The sequence below is a fragment of the Tursiops truncatus genome, chromosome 11 (genome assembly GCF_011762595.2).
Source record: "Tursiops truncatus isolate mTurTru1 chromosome 11, mTurTru1.mat.Y, whole genome shotgun sequence".
NCBI classification, from domain to species: domain Eukaryota; kingdom Metazoa; phylum Chordata; class Mammalia; order Artiodactyla; family Delphinidae; genus Tursiops; species Tursiops truncatus.
Genome location: NC_047044.1, coordinates 22,486,757 through 22,501,960, shown reverse-complemented (window position 1 = coordinate 22,501,960; position 15,204 = coordinate 22,486,757). Strand labels below are relative to the sequence as shown.

At 45.3% G+C, this 15,204-nt stretch overlaps 2 protein-coding genes across 18 annotated transcripts in view; one reads left to right on the top strand and one right to left on the bottom strand.

The window, feature by feature from the left end:
- The window catches only part of APAF1 (apoptotic peptidase activating factor 1), a 106,229-nt gene extending 102,060 nt beyond the window's left edge, over positions 1 to 4,169 (top strand). The window contains exons 28-29 of the transcript XR_012324237.1: positions 256 to 2,126; positions 4,034 to 4,169. The gene's annotated coding sequence lies outside the window, so the exon portion shown is untranslated. The remainder of the gene's footprint in view (positions 1 to 255; positions 2,127 to 4,033) is intronic.
- ANKS1B (ankyrin repeat and sterile alpha motif domain containing 1B) overlaps positions 3,115 to 15,204 on the bottom strand; it is a 416,932-nt gene continuing 404,842 nt past the window's right edge. For 9 of the 17 annotated variants that reach the window (XM_033866212.2, XM_019918430.3, XM_073788314.1 and 6 more), the window contains 2 exons: positions 7,810 to 7,977; positions 3,115 to 4,335 (listed from right to left, as the gene is read on the bottom strand). In XM_033866212.2, the coding sequence (XP_033722103.2) occupies positions 4,225 to 4,335; positions 7,810 to 7,977 (279 nt within the window). In that variant the 3' untranslated portion in view covers positions 3,115 to 4,224. Of the gene's footprint in view, positions 4,352 to 7,809; positions 7,978 to 15,204 lie in introns of all 17 variants that reach the window. The other 8 variants (XM_033866217.2, XM_033866213.2, XM_073788315.1 and 5 more) reach the window with 2 other exon arrangements.

The window sequence follows — 15,204 nt, the reverse complement described above, 5'->3', positions numbered from 1 at the left end:
GGTTTTCACAGTGACAGTGTTACTTCTTCCTTTCCAGTTTGGATTCCTTTTACTTCTTTTTCTTGTCTAATTGCTGTGGCTAGGACTTCCAAAACTATATTGAAAAAAAGTGGTGAGAATGGGCATTCTTGTCTTGTTCCTGATCTTAGAGGGAATGCTTTCAGCTTTTCACCATTGAGTACAGTAAGTCCCCTACATATGAACCTTCAAGTTGCAAACTTTCAAAGATGCAAACATGTGTTCCATCAACATCAGGCATGAATGAAGTTGCAGCTTGCCCTCTGTCTCCTGTTGTTGACGATCCTTCAGCTCTACCATCTCCCACCTCCTCTGCCTCCTCCAGTCAGTAATTCTTCTTGCCTGTTGACTCGATGCCAGCCCCTGGATGCCAGCTGTTGTACTGTACTACTGTACTTTTCAAGGTACTGTACTGTAAGATTAAAAATGTTTTAATTTTTGTGTTTGTTTTTTATGTATTATTTGTGTAAAGTATTATAAGCCTATTACAGTACTATATAGCCAATTGTATTAGTTGGGTTCCTAGGCTAACTTTGTTGGACTTATGAACAAATTGGACTTACAAATGTGCGCTTGGAATGGAACTCATTCGTATGTAGGGGACTTACTCTATGATGTTAGCTGTGGATTTGTCATGTATGGCCTTTATTATGTTGAGGTATGTTTCCTCTTTGCCCACTTTCTGGAGAGTTATCAAAAATGGATGTTGAATTTTATTGAAAGCTTTTTCTGCATCTGTTGAGATGATCATATGGTTTTTCTTCAATTTGTGAGTGTGGTGTATCACACTGATTGATTTGCAGATATTGAAAAATCCTTGTATCCCTGGTATAAATGTCACTTGGTCGTGGTGTATGATCCTTTTAATGTATTGTTGGATTTGTATTTTGTTGAGGTATTTTTGCTAGTATCTTGTTGAGGATGTTTGTATCTATATTCATCAGTGATGCTGGCCTGTAATTTTCTTTTTTTGTGATATCTTTGTCTGGTTTTGGTATCAGGGTGATGGTGGACTCATAGAATGAGCTCAGAAGTATTCCTTCCCCTGCAGTTTTTTGGAATAGTTTCAGAAGGATAGGCGTTAACTCTAAATGTTTGGTAGAATTCACCTGTGAAGCCATCTGGTCTAGGACTTTTGTTTGCTGGGAGTTTTTAAAATTACGGATCCCTTTCTGAAGCCCACAGCACCTGTCTGGAAGCCCCCTCCACAAGCCGCTTCCTTTCCCACTCCCTTCAGGCCACACCAGCCCAGGGTTAGTTTCCCTACATGCTGCCAAGACCTTTGTTAGTATTCTACTTATTAAACTCTTAAATTCTCCCAATTGGAGTGTGCCATCTACTTCATGCTGGGATCATAACTGATACAAATAAGCATTGATCCACAGAGATAATAAATAAGAGGGTTGCTGACCTCTTGGTGGCTAGCAAAGATTAAAAAGGGGCTGAATTAGCCCAGGCAAAGCATTACTGTCTAAAATCCCAGCCCAAACCTTCCTTCAGGAAACCTGCCCTTCTGCCTCTGTGAATGTTGCCCCATCTCTGGATGGTTTTAGCCCTTTCAGGTTCAAAGCCCTAGGCCTCTGCATGTCAGGCTGGGAGCACCCCGTGATTGGTTTGGCATGTGTTTTGGAGAGTAACTTGGATCCAGCAGTGGGGAGATCTTTTGCTGAAAGTCACAGGATATGGAATGTGAATCACTGATTTTTCCAGTGTGTCTCTAACATGACCCTTTTATTACTTGACTCATAGCTGGTACATGTGTTTTAGGAAAAATGACTGTTGTTATGGAAAATCTGTGTCCCCTCAAAATCCATATGTTGATGTCCTAATGCTCCATGGTGAGTATTTGGAAATGGGCCTTTGGGAGATAATTAGGGTAAGATGGGGTCATGGGGGTGGGGCCCTCATGATGGGATTAGTGCCTTTATAAGGAGAGAAGCCAGAGAGCTTGATGCTCCCTCACCCTCTGCAGACACACACCACAGAGGCTCATGTGAGCACACAGCAAGACAGCAGCCACCAACAAGCCAAGCCAGGAGAAAAGGGCCTTAGAATGAAACCTACCTTGCTGGCACCTTGATCTTGGACTTCCCAGGACCTCCAGAACTGTGAGAAATAAATTTGTTGTTTAAGCCACCCAGTATTTTGTTATGGCAGCCTAAGACAAACATGTAGATGTTGTCCTATAAAAGTAATCTAGTTTGGTAGTCCTCCCTTTTACCAATTTCTGTTTTGGTAATTCTTCCTTACAGCCCACTTTAACATTAAAGACAATGGGGGCTTTATGGCTGAAATTCAAGCTTTAAAGGCCTGGCTGAACTTGGAAATGAGCAAATTTTCTCAATTTTGCCAAATGAAAAAATCCCTTTAGCTATGGATGCTGAGAAGGCTGGGCTTTTGTTTCTATCCTAAGTGGAAGTGGGAAGGTGCTCACAGAATGATGCCAAGCACCAGCAGCTGTACAGTTTCCATTTTATTTTGTGTGTTTTTTTATAGGATATAAATAATGACAAAAATTACAAAATTTATAACTGGAAGCCCAAGCATATTTACATGTTTCCTTTTCAGCAAAGCTACTATTTACTTTGCTCCTATACAGTTTCTTTTTGGTACCATATTTTAGGGTTATTTTACTCTCAATTTACTACATACATATCAACAGTGAATAGGCAAAATATATACAAGGAACTGTTCAGTTCAAGTAATTTAATATTGTATTAAAATTCTCCAACACTGAACTAAAACCATATACATTTGTCAGTTTGAAATAAAATTTAGTTTTTAAAACTCACCAACTGATGAATGTAACTGATAATCTCAGGTTTAAAATAATATTGGTTAATTAAAAAAAATTAAGACAATCCCACAATTTATCAATATCGCTTATTATAATGAACTCCAAAATGATTCACAATATGATTGGTTAGAACAATATACGTTATTTTTTCTATAATGATATTGGTACTGTTTATATAATTTGATTCTACATAAATATACATTATGGTATCATACAAATACTCCACAGAGACATTAAAAAAATTAAAATACCTTAATGAAATGTAAGTAAATTTTATTTAATCAAAGAGTAAGCAAACATTTATTTATTTATTTTGTTTCAAGAAAAGAGTTTTATTACTTTGGAATCTCTATTTTTTTTTTTGTATTTGTGTTTTTCTAGAAAAGAAAATTTTTTTTTGCAATAGAATTTTATTAACACCTTTCTCAAACAAACAAGGTTTCCATGACAGAAATCTTGACAGCAGGAGCCCTAGATTTTTTGTTTAACATGTTTTTTTAAAACTGTGAAGTTAAAAAAAAAAAATCAAAAATCTTTGCAGGCTCATGGCTGTGTCAGCACTTTCGGTAAGACGCCAGCCTGCTTGCCCAAATCTCCTGCTCTAGTGAGCGTCTCTGGTACCGTACTTTGCAACGCCCAAGCCAGTTCTCTTGGTAGTAGCAGTAGAAATTTAGTTATTTGAAATGAAAGCAAAACATCCCTCACAACTAACCTAGTTTTCTTATCAATGTGTTAGTGAAACATTCTTTTAATAAAAATATTTAATACAAGACACATTTTTCTGTGCATAATAAATTCTTCTGTTTTAAATCATTAAGTTTTTGAATCAATCCATAGATGTAAAGGTTTTCTTTATCTGACATAGTTGATTACATATAAAATCCACAAATATAGAAATTGGGAAATAGGATTTCCTGGCAATCGGGTACTTTTTGTCCTTTTGCATGAAACGATACTCGGTGAGATAATGATTTTACAGATGCTTTCTGGGGGTAGTTCTGTTCTCATTCTACCTTGAAAACTGCTGACAGTGAAAAATAAACCCAAGATTTTTATACTTTTAGGCAGTATTAGAGATCCCCTGTATTTTTTTTCTTAAGGTATTATCCCCAAATACAGCAAAGCAAGTGTTGGGGCAAAGTCACTAGAAATACCTTGGGTGGTAGCAGGGAGGGGAGTCGGGACAGTGAGCCACAAATCTCAACTCATTTCTCTCAGGGGTTACGACTGGAAAGTCTTGGTTGCACTTTCTGTCACTGGTGCAGAAAGAACGTCCCCAGGAATGGCCAGTGGCCTTTCGCCCGTGACAAGGCCACACAAACAGCAGTCTTCCTCCTGCGCCGGGTGGAAAGCCTGCTCCGGGACTGCTCGGCGTGCAAGGCACCGCGAGGACGGGAGGACGGTGAGTATCAGAAAATCGTGGTCTCATACTTGGTATTTATTCCCCTCTTGGTTTCTTGTCCCGGCTCCACAATCCACGGCAGATTGGCCAGAGTCTTTTGCTCAGATGGGTCGATCTGCTTTAAAACAGAAAGGCTGATGCCCGTTATACGGTACCTGCCTGGGGTTGCACGCATGCATCCTAACGCTGCCTGGAAACCATCACTGTGCTCTGGCAGGACCTCAGGATGTTGGGGGCGTGAGAGTCCTCTGTTCGTTCTTCTGATACACATTTACTGCAAGGCACTGGGCGGGGGGGATGGTGAGTGAGACACAGCCCTTGCTCTTGAAGGCACACAGGTGGGGAGCAGACGTAGGAATACTTTACTGAGAAGTGAGATTTGAGGGGGAAGAAGGTGCTCTGTGGGCACCCAGGAAGGCCACTGACCCATGTCAGGAGCCAGGGGGGCTTCCTAGAGAAGGTGAACCAGGCTATGTCCTGCCTGCCTCTCAAGCCTCCAGTGGTTTCCATTACAGTCAGAATAAACCCAGAGTCCTCGAGGTGACCCACGGTGGCCCTGTCCGCCTGCCTTTCTACGCTCCAGCCACACCGGCCTCCCTGCTGCTCCCTGTACACCAAGCCCCAGCCCAGACCCTCTGTGCTCATCACCTCTCTGCCTGAATACTCTCCAGACACCTGCCTGCTTTATGCCCTAATGTGAATCAGGGTGCAGTTCAAACATCACATCCTCACCAGCTTACCCCAAGCAAAACAGCACCTCAACTTTTCTGCTTTCCTCTGCTGTCTCTTCTTTATAATCCTTTTGCCACATACATCATGTTTATTTGTTCATTCTCCACTACAATGTATGCTTATGAAGGTGGGATTCTGTCTGTTCTGTTTACTCCTGTTTCCCTCAAACTCAGAAAAGCTCCCGGCAACCCACTAAACAGTAGGCACCCAATATATACTTGTTCACTAGACATTATTTAAAAGTTAATTAAGGTAATGTCTAAACGGAGAGCTGGAGGAGAAGCAAGAGTTTCCTGGTAAAGGCAGGGGGTGTGGAGCAGCATGTGCAAGGTCCCCGAGGTAGGGAAAGAGGCCGGCTGAGGGCTTGCAGTCAGGTCGCCGAGGGCACCTGGCGGGGAGACAACTGAGGGTGAAGAGGTGAGTGGGCCCAGGTCAGGGTGAGCCTTGAACCAAACTGAGCTGTAAAACGTCAACACCATTTCAGCCCCTGCGTGTACAAGGTTAAACAGGCCCTTTCTGGGTGAAGCTTGAGTTCTGAGCTCTCACGGGCGGCCTGGGGCAGTTCTCCACCAGATTGCTGCCTCTTTCTTTGGTGTTTCCATGTCTCCCCCTGGCCCTGGCCACCTGCTCTGCTCAGGAAACCGGAGCAAGGGAGCTGTCCGAAGAGTGCGGGGGTCTGTGCCCGTCGGCCACCTGCAATTTGACTGTGTCTCCACAAGGCTGTGGGGAGGACTCTACATGTCTAATCATGGGCTGTTTCTCAAAAATAAACTACTGGGGCCGAGGGAAAGGGAACACAGACACCTATTGAGGGGGACAGGATCTTGGGGTAGTTAAAGGACAGCAGTATTATTCACTGTACGTTTCATATTTTTCAGTGAAGGCTTCTAAATGAGTATTCTGAGCTCTTACGGCACCCACCCTTTGTGCTCATCTGGAAGAAATCTATGGGGACCAGACAAAAGTCAGATGGAGGTCCCTGCCACGAACAGATTTATCCAGCCCACACAGGAATGAATACTGTACTCTAAGAGCTAATTCCCCCAAATGTTCTGAAAATTCCTGGACATTTGACTTGCTTTTCTTGTGGGATAAGATAGATAGACAATAAACAGGATAAGCCAGGAGAAGCCTGGGTGGTCCAGGAGAAGCCTCTCTGTGTAGCTGGGCCCTGGATGACAAGCCAGACTCAGCCGTGCAGAAACAAGGGGGAGACAAAGCCAGGTGGAGGGAACACGGGGCACAGAGGCCTTAGGTGGGAGTGAGCTTTGTTTGTTGCCAGGAAGAAGAAGGCCTGAGTGTCAGGAGTGTGGTGGGAAATTGGGGCAGTGGTACCATGATCTGATCTGTGTTTTAAGAAGGTCACCCTGGTTGCCGGGCAGAGGAGGGGAGTTTTTAGGAGATGTATGGGAGTATTTTGGAGATTACTGGTGGTGATGGCTTGGATGGGAAGAGTGACAGAGGAAATGGAGAGGAGTGGACGGGTCTGAGAGATGTTTTAGGGGCTGAACGGATGGAATCTGCTTGTGGGGTGGACACAGGTGAGAGGAGGACAGAAATCAAGGGTGTCTTCTAGATTTATGGCTTGAGCAACATGGTGAACGGTTATGCCATTTACTGAGCTGGGAGAGACAGAGAGAAGCAACTTTGCGGAGAGATCAAGAATTCTGTTCTGGACACACGTGTGCTAAGCCTCGAAGGAGAAATGAGGGAGCAATTGAACCTGTAAGTCTGCCGTTCTGGGAGTGCTTCAGGATTGGGAGCCAGTGGGGCCGGGAGGGGCTGAGGTGGGGGGACTGGGGGTCAGAAGGAAAGTCAGAGGATGCTTGCAGTTACTGGTGATCAGTGATGTGGGGTGAGCGTGGGAGTGAAGGGTGAGGTGGGGGAAGAGGTCTGAGAGGTGAGCTGTCAAGGAGCAGAGGGGCCACACGCTGGGAGGATCAGCCCCATGGATGTTGAAGTTGCCAAGAATGGAGACAGGAGTAGAGGCCAAAGAGAAGAGCGTGAACAAGAAGCCACATGGTCACAAAGGGTGGTGCCTCTGCAAACATTAAAAACCCTACAATTCCCCACGACTCCGGGGACAGGGCTCGGTGGGGAGGAGGAGGAGTCACAGGCGGAAGGATACGTGGGCTGAGCGATGCCTCTGAGGGTGCCTGCTGCCCTGAGTCCCCGAGTTTCTAGGATGCCATACGGCAGCAGAAACCAGACGGGAGGCTTCCAGCTTCTGGGTATTGCTACCACCAGAGGAGGCTGCTTTGAAGTCATGAAAGTCTGTTAGGACAGGATGTGTGCAGAGCGTGTGGGAGGGAAGGGGGGAAATTTCTGGAGGGAGGCAGATGCCGGGGAGGAGGGGCAGTACCTTCTGAACAGTCCCCGCTCTGCAGGAAGCCTGCGCCTAGGCCTCCTTGTCAGGCCCGCGTACAGCCTGCACCTCCAGCCTCCTCTAGCTGGGTACCAGGGATGCCCTCCCCAAGAGCCTCTGCTACCCTCTCTGCTGCCCAGCGGCTTGTGAGAGGCTTGCCCCCTAGAGGATGGCAGCCGGGGCCTCAGGGATCCTTTTTCCCAAGATCGCCTGGACCTTGAGGGAAGACTCCCCCGGGAGGCCAGCAGCACCCAGTCCCCTCACAGGCTGCTGCAAGGGACAAAAGAAGTGGAATTTTCTTGGGAGCCTCCAAGTTCAGGCAGATGGTCCCCAAGACTTTGCAGGAACTGGGCTGAGAGGAGGACAGACACATGCCAGGATGAGGCCAAGAGAAGGACAAGAAGGGCAGGCCCTGGATTCTCGCCAGCCCCAACGGCACCAAGGATCCCTCCCCTCCAGTTCAAGGTTTTCAGAACATCTGTCTTTTCTACTTACCACCGACTTGCGAATGCTGACTCGGGGCTTGGGGATGGGCTTGGAGGGCTTGTTTTCAAAGCTTTCTGGAAGTGTGGAGGAATGCCCCCCTTTCCTGGCTTGCAGCGCGAGCTGGTAAGCAACTTCAAATGCCTGTCCCAGCGTTAGGATGATCTCGTAGGCTAAATTCTGCAAGAGAAATGAGAAAGCATTTATGATAGCATCTTCCAGATCAGAACAGAGTGGCTGAGGAACACCGAGTGGGCGAACCGGCAAGGACCCTGAACTGCTCCACCTGATGTGGCAGAGAGCCAGGGGAAATTTGACAAACAGGACACTGGGTCCGATTTAGGGTCTGTACGAGGCGTCAGTTACTGCCGCGGTGCACTTGCTTACAGCCACCTAAGGAGCCTGTGCCGGGACCCCGGAGCCCGCTCCATCCGGGGTGGCTGCTTTGCTCCCAGGTCTCGGAAGGGAAGGGGTCCCTCAGCCTGGGAGGAGGATCCCACACACTCCACAGGAGGTGTTCCTGAGAAGTTGGGGTCTTTTTACTTCCAACATCTGTGATTCAGTGAACATCTCTGAGACACAATCAAAATCTAATTTAGGCAGAGGGGAGAGGCATTAGTCATGCTGGTGTGGCGTCTCACACTCACAGCGAGCATGCAAACAGAGCCAATTATCCAGCTATTTCTTGAGGCGTTTGCTCTCCCTGTGGGTCCACTCCATATTTTATTATCAAATCAGCAAGAGACAGGAGATCCTGTCAGGCTCGAATGCCATGCCAAGCAGTGTCTGGGAGAGAAGTTCTTTCCTTCGGACCTTCAATCACTCCCCTCAGGACGTCTAGCTTCTCGTCTCCAGATTCGTACTTCATTTCTGCCTTCTCTTCTGAGCACAGTCCCACCCTGTCTGCTCTCACTGAGAAAACAGGACATGGTCTGACCCCACAGAAGCAGGGTCTCGACAAGACCCTGAGGTCACAGCGCATCAAAGAGCTGGATGCCTGTGGGTCACAGAGAGCTTTCTTACAACCACCGCACCAGCTGAGAGCCGGCGTGGTCTGTCCCAAGTTTCCATGCTCACGAACACCCCTAGAAAGTCTGTGTGGTTTTTTCCTCAAAACCACAGAAATTGCTTTTGCTGATGTTGCACCCCTGCTCCCTCCGCCCCAGTCAAGCACACAGAACATCTTGGTTCCCATGATTCTGGGGAGATCCGCTGAGGACTGTTCTCACTTGACGAAGATGGAGGGAGACGCGGCATGGCTGTCAGGGCTCGTGTGGAAGAGGCCCACGGATCTCCAGACGGACCAGATTTCAGATCCACGCCGGACTTCCGGGGTTTAGGCCCAAGCCTGAGGGTAAACGCCTCTGAGTGGGAGAACTGGTCTGACAGAGGACGTGTCTTCTCCTCTGAGCTACTTGTTAAGAAGCCGTGGCCCCTCAAGACAGACGTGTGCTTACTGGAGACCCAGCCTTGCACGGCCTGCTGAGCACTTCCCGCAAGGAGCTCGGGGCCCGAGGTTGCCTCCAAGCACGCGTCAGACTAGGAAATCAGTAATGCACCGACAAGTGACAGTGGAGGGCTGGCAGACAGCTCCGGCCGTGGCTGCACCAGGAGGGCTGAACCCTCAGTGCCTACGCCTGGCACTTGCGTCACCACCAGTGTTGCCCATTGCCTGGTGTGCAATGGGTCCCCTGGAAAGGGGGCCTGGGGCTTTGGGCTTTGGCTGTCCCCATGAAGTCCGGACTCTTGTCTTGTCCACAGGTGCTGTGGAGATAGTGGCTGTCTGTCTGTCAGGGACACGTAACAGATAATTCATGCTCTGGGTGGGCAACTGGACTAAGGGAAAGATGGCAGATGCAGCAGTTCTGTAACATGTTGCTTTTTGATGCCAGAACAAAGGTGCTTAATAAGCGTGAATTCCTTTATCGTTAACCTAGAAACAAGTTCCTGAAAGTGAGATTTACTTAAAGTTCCAGTGTCTTCAAATGAAAGCTAAAGATGTTCATTTGAGCAGGTGAGATTTTCACAAGATTTTGATGGGAAGGCTAAAGGTTTTTGGAAGCTTCTGGGTTAGAAGCTCTGCCCTCCTTTCATTGTAAAGAAGTTGCTGGTGTTAGGAAATTGCTGAGATAAGACGCAGAGACCAGACCAGACGGTGAGGTTTCCTGCCAAGCAGCTTTTCCTTAGTTTGGCTTGCATTCTTTCTCCATGACGTCTTGCTTTTCGTTTCATGTCGAATGCTGCATTTTAAGAGTTCTTTTGTGATCTGTAAAGAGTTGGAGATGGTTACCTTTCCTGCACTTTCTGTCACCTCGGTGTTGGAGGCTTCAATTCTGGATGCCAGTGACAGCCCACAAGGAGCAGCTGCTTGCTGATGGGGCTCTGCACGCGGAGTCCTGTGCAGCCAAAGTACCGGGGCCCTTGAGGGCACAGATCCTCATCAGATGGGACCTGAGGACACACGTTTGAATGGGAAGGCGGGTTCATTTCTCCAGCCTCTCCTTAGTAATATCCGCACTACTTGAAATGGGAAGAGAGTACTGTGAGAGCAGAAGACACTACAGGAAAGGGCCAAAAATGTTACCGTAATCTGATCAGAGAGGCTTAGGTGACAAGCCCTTGCTTCCTCCTTTGAGCCATGCTTGCTGACCCCAGAGATGCTGCCTGGCACTGAAGAGCCAGGGATGCTGCTCAGAAAGCCTGAAAGCCGGCTTAGTTTCTGCTTACAACATATCATTGTCTTCACAACTGTGGCAGGCCAGGGCCAGAGACTGCCTAGCACACAGTAGGCACACAATCACAATAGAGGCTTGTTTGCTGAGTGAATGAATGAATATCTAAAGGGCAAGCTGGAGTAATAACACTACTAGTTATCACTATAGGTAGTATGGCTACCATTAAGTGAGGACTTCGCAGATATTAGGCATTGTACCAAGCACTAGATTTATCTCCTTTAAGTCTTACCACATCTGTAGTAGAATGTACATCATCTGTAGTAGAATATCATTATTCTTATTTTATAGATGAGGAAATTGAGGCTCAGAGAGGTTAAGTAATTTATCTGACATCACAGAGCTAGAAAGTTACAGAGCAGTGGTATGAACCAATATTTGTGGCTCAAAAGTCTGTGTTCTTAACTCTGATTCAAAAAGATACATGCACCCCAATGTTCAAAGCAGCATGGAAGCAACCTAAATGCCCACTGACAGATGAATGGATAAAGAAGATGTGGTGTGTGTGTGTGTGTGTGTATAATGGAATATCAGTCATAAAAAAGAATGAAATAATTCCATTTGGAGAAACATGTATGGACCTAGAGATAATCATATTAAGTGAAGTAATTCAGAGAAAGACAAATATCATGATATCACTTACATGTGGAAACTTAAAAAAATGATACAAATGAACTTATTTATAAAACAGAAATAGACTCACAGATAGATATAGAAAACTTAAGGTTACCAAAATGGGGCTTCCCTGGTGGCACAGTGGTTGAGAATCCTCTTGCCAGTGCAGGGGACATGGGTTTAAGCCGTGGTCTGGGAAGATCCCACATGCTGCAGAGCAACTAAGCCCGTGCGTCACAACTACTGAAGCCCATGCACCTAGAGCCCGTGTTCCGCAACAAGAGAAGCCACCGCAATGAGAAGCCTGTGCACCACAACGAAGAGTCGCCCCCGCTCACCACAACTAAAGAAAGCCCGCGCGCAGCAGCAAAGACCCAGCACAGCCAAAAATAAACAAATTAATTAATTTAAAAAAATTACCAAAGGGGAAGGGGGGAGGAATAAATTAGGAGTTTGAGATGAACAGATACACACTACTATAGATAAGATAGAAAAACAAGGTCCTACTATATAGCACAGGTCCTACTATATAGCACAGGGAACCTACTATATAGCACAGGGAACTATATTACAACATCTTGTAATAACCTATAATGGAAAAGAATCTGAAAAAGAACATTATATACGTGTGTGTGTGTGTGTGTGTATATATATATATATAATATATATATATGCCGGTGCCTAAGTTGTTAACTTACTGACTAGAAGTAAATCTCTTAACTTCGTATCAACTCTGCCAATCCACTGTATCTTACATTAAACATTATACTCGAACCAAATATACATACACACACACACACACACACACACACACACACACACACACACACACACACACACACACACACACATGAAACTGAATCACTGTGCTGAAATCCTGAAGCACTGCACATCAACTATACTTCGAAAGTCTCTGTTCTTACCCTCCCGTGTGGGTAGCTTGTCCCCAAGGTGGCAGCCATCACCATTCCCCTTGCCTCGTGCCATGCTGTGAGGGGGGCTGTTGAGAGGGCTAATTGCTCCTCCACCTCCTTGAATCTGGACTGGTTATACTGACTTTCTTAACTAACAGAATGTGCAGAAGTGACATGCTGGGACTTCTGAGGTTACACTGTGAGAGGTCTCTCAGCTTTCATGGAACATTCCCTCTGAGGGAAACCAGCCATGTATAAAAAGTCTGACCTCCCTGAGATCACCATGTTGTGAGTATGTCCAGGCTGGCCAGGGGAAGAGGCTGCCTGGAGAGAAACAGCAGTTGCAGCCACTCCAGCCCAGGCTCCAGATATGAAGCAAAGGAGTGATACTGGACATTCAAGCTCCAGGAGATGCCACACAGAGGACCAAGGCCCCAGACAGATGGCTCCAGTCAAGCCATCCCAGCATCTGCAGTCATCTGAGTTACCTAGTGGAGACCCCAGATGTTGTGGAGCAGAAGAGCAGAACTGCTGTGCTCTGCCCAAATTCCTGACTCTCAGAATCGTAAACGTGATAAAGTGCATGTTGTTTTACGGCACTAAGTTTTGGGGTGGTTTGCTAAGTAAGCAGTAATAGATAACTGGGATACCATGCAGTGCTAAGGAAGGCTGGCTGGACCCTCATTCAGGTGGTGGAAGAGGAACCATCAACCTGTGAGCTGGTCACAATTAGCAAACTGAATCCAACAAAACATAAAGATCATACACTATGACCAAGGTGGATTCATCCCAGGATCACGAGGATAGTTCAAGATACACAAATCAATCAATGTGATATATCACATCAACAAAAGAAAAGGTAAAAACCACATGGTCATCTCAATAGATGCAGAAAAAGCATTTGATAAAATTCAACATCCATTTATGATAAAAACTTACAAAAGTGGGTATAGAGGGAACATATCTCAACATAATAAAAGCTATTTATGACAAACCCATGGCCAGTATAATACTCAGTGGTGAAACTCTGAAGGCCTTCCTGCTAAAATCTGGAACAAGGATGCCCACTCTCACCACTTCTATTCAACATAGTATTGGAAGTCCTAGCCACAGCAATCAGACAAGAAAAAGAAATAAAACGTATCCAAATTGGTAGGGAAGAGGTAAAACTGTCCTTATATGCAGATGACATGATACTATATATAGAAAACCCTAAAAATTCCACACAGAAACTACTAGAACAGTAGCAGTACAAATTCAGCAAGGCAGCAGGATACAGGATTAACATACAGAAATCGGTTGCATTTCTTTACCCTAACAGTGAGATGTCAGAAAGGGAATGTAAACAGTCCCTCAAAGTTGCATCAAAAAAGACTTAGGGAGCTTCCCTGGTGGCGCAGTGGTTGAGAGTCTGCCTGACAATGCAGGGCACACAGGTTCGTGCCCTGGTCCGGGAAGATCCCACGTGCCACGGAGCGGCTGGGCCCGTGAGCCATGGCAGCTGAGCCTGCGCGTCCAGAGCCTGTGCTCCGCAACAGGAGAGGCCACAACAGTGAGAGGCCCACGTACCGCAAAAGAAAAAAAAAAAAAAAAGACTTAGGAATAAACCTCACCAAGGAGGTGAAAGACTTATATGCTGAGAACTACAAAACATTAATAAACGAAATTGAAGATGATTCAAAGAAGTGGAAAGACATCCCATGCTCTTGGATTGGAAGGATTAATCTTGTTAAAATGGCCATACTGCCCAAAGCAATCTACAGATTTAATGTGATCCTTATCTAATTACCCATGACATTTTTCACAGAAATAGAACAAATAATCCTAAAATTTATATGGAACCATAAAAGACCCAGAATTGCCAAAACAGGAGGCATAACCCTCCCAACAATTCAGGCAATACTACAAAGCTACAGTAATCAAAACTGTGGTACTGGCATAAAAACAGACATATGGATCAATGAACAGAATAGAGAGCCCAGAAATAAACCCATACACCTACAGTCAATTAATCTTCAAGGAAGCAAGAATATACAATGGGGAAAAGACAGTATCTTCAGCAAGTAGTGTTGGGAAAGTTGGACAACAGCATGCAAATCAATGAGATTAGAACATACCCTCACATTATACACAAAGACTTAAATATAAGACATGACACCGTAAAACTCCTAGAAGAGAACACAGGCAAAACATTCTCTGACATAAATTGTACCAATGTTTTCTTAGGTCAGTCTCCCAAGGCAATAGAAATAAAAGCAAAGATAAACAAATGGGACCCAATCAAACTTATAAGGTTTTGCACAGCAAAGGAAACCATAAACAAAACAAAAAGATAACCTACAGACTGGGAGAAAATATTTGCAAATGATGTGACCAATAAGGGCTTAATTTCCAAAATATACAAACTTCTCATACAGCTCAATAACAAAAAAACAACTCAATTGAAAAGTGGGCGGAACACCTAAATAGACATTTCTCCAAAGACAACATACAGGTGGCCAATAGGCACGTGAAAAGATGCTCAAAATCACTAATTATTAAAGAAATGCAAATCAAAACTACAATGAGGTACCACCTGACAGAGGTCAGAATGGTCATCATTAAAAAGTCTACAAATAACAATGCTGGAGAGGGTGTGGAGAAAAGGGAACCCTCCTACACTGTTGGTGGGAACGTAAATTGGTACAGCCACTATGGAGAACAGTATGGAGGTTCCTTAAAAAACTAAAAACAGAGCTACCATATGATCCAGCAGTCCCACTCCTGGGCATATATACGGACAAAACTATAATTCAAAAAGATACATGCACCCCAATGTTCACAGCAGCACTATTCACAATAGCCAAGACATGGAGACACCCTAAATGTCCATTGACAGATGAATGGATAAAGATGTGGTACATATATACAATGGAATACTACTCAGCCATAAAAAGCAATGAAATAATGCCATTTGTAGAAACATGGATGAACCTAGAGATCATACTAAGTGAAGTCAGAAAGAGAAAGACAGATACCATATGGTATCACTTAAATGTGGAATCTAAAATATGACATAAATGAACCTATCTATGAAACAGAATCACAGACATAGAGAACAGACTGGTGGTTGCCAAGGGGGAAGGGGTTGGGGGAGGGATGGAATG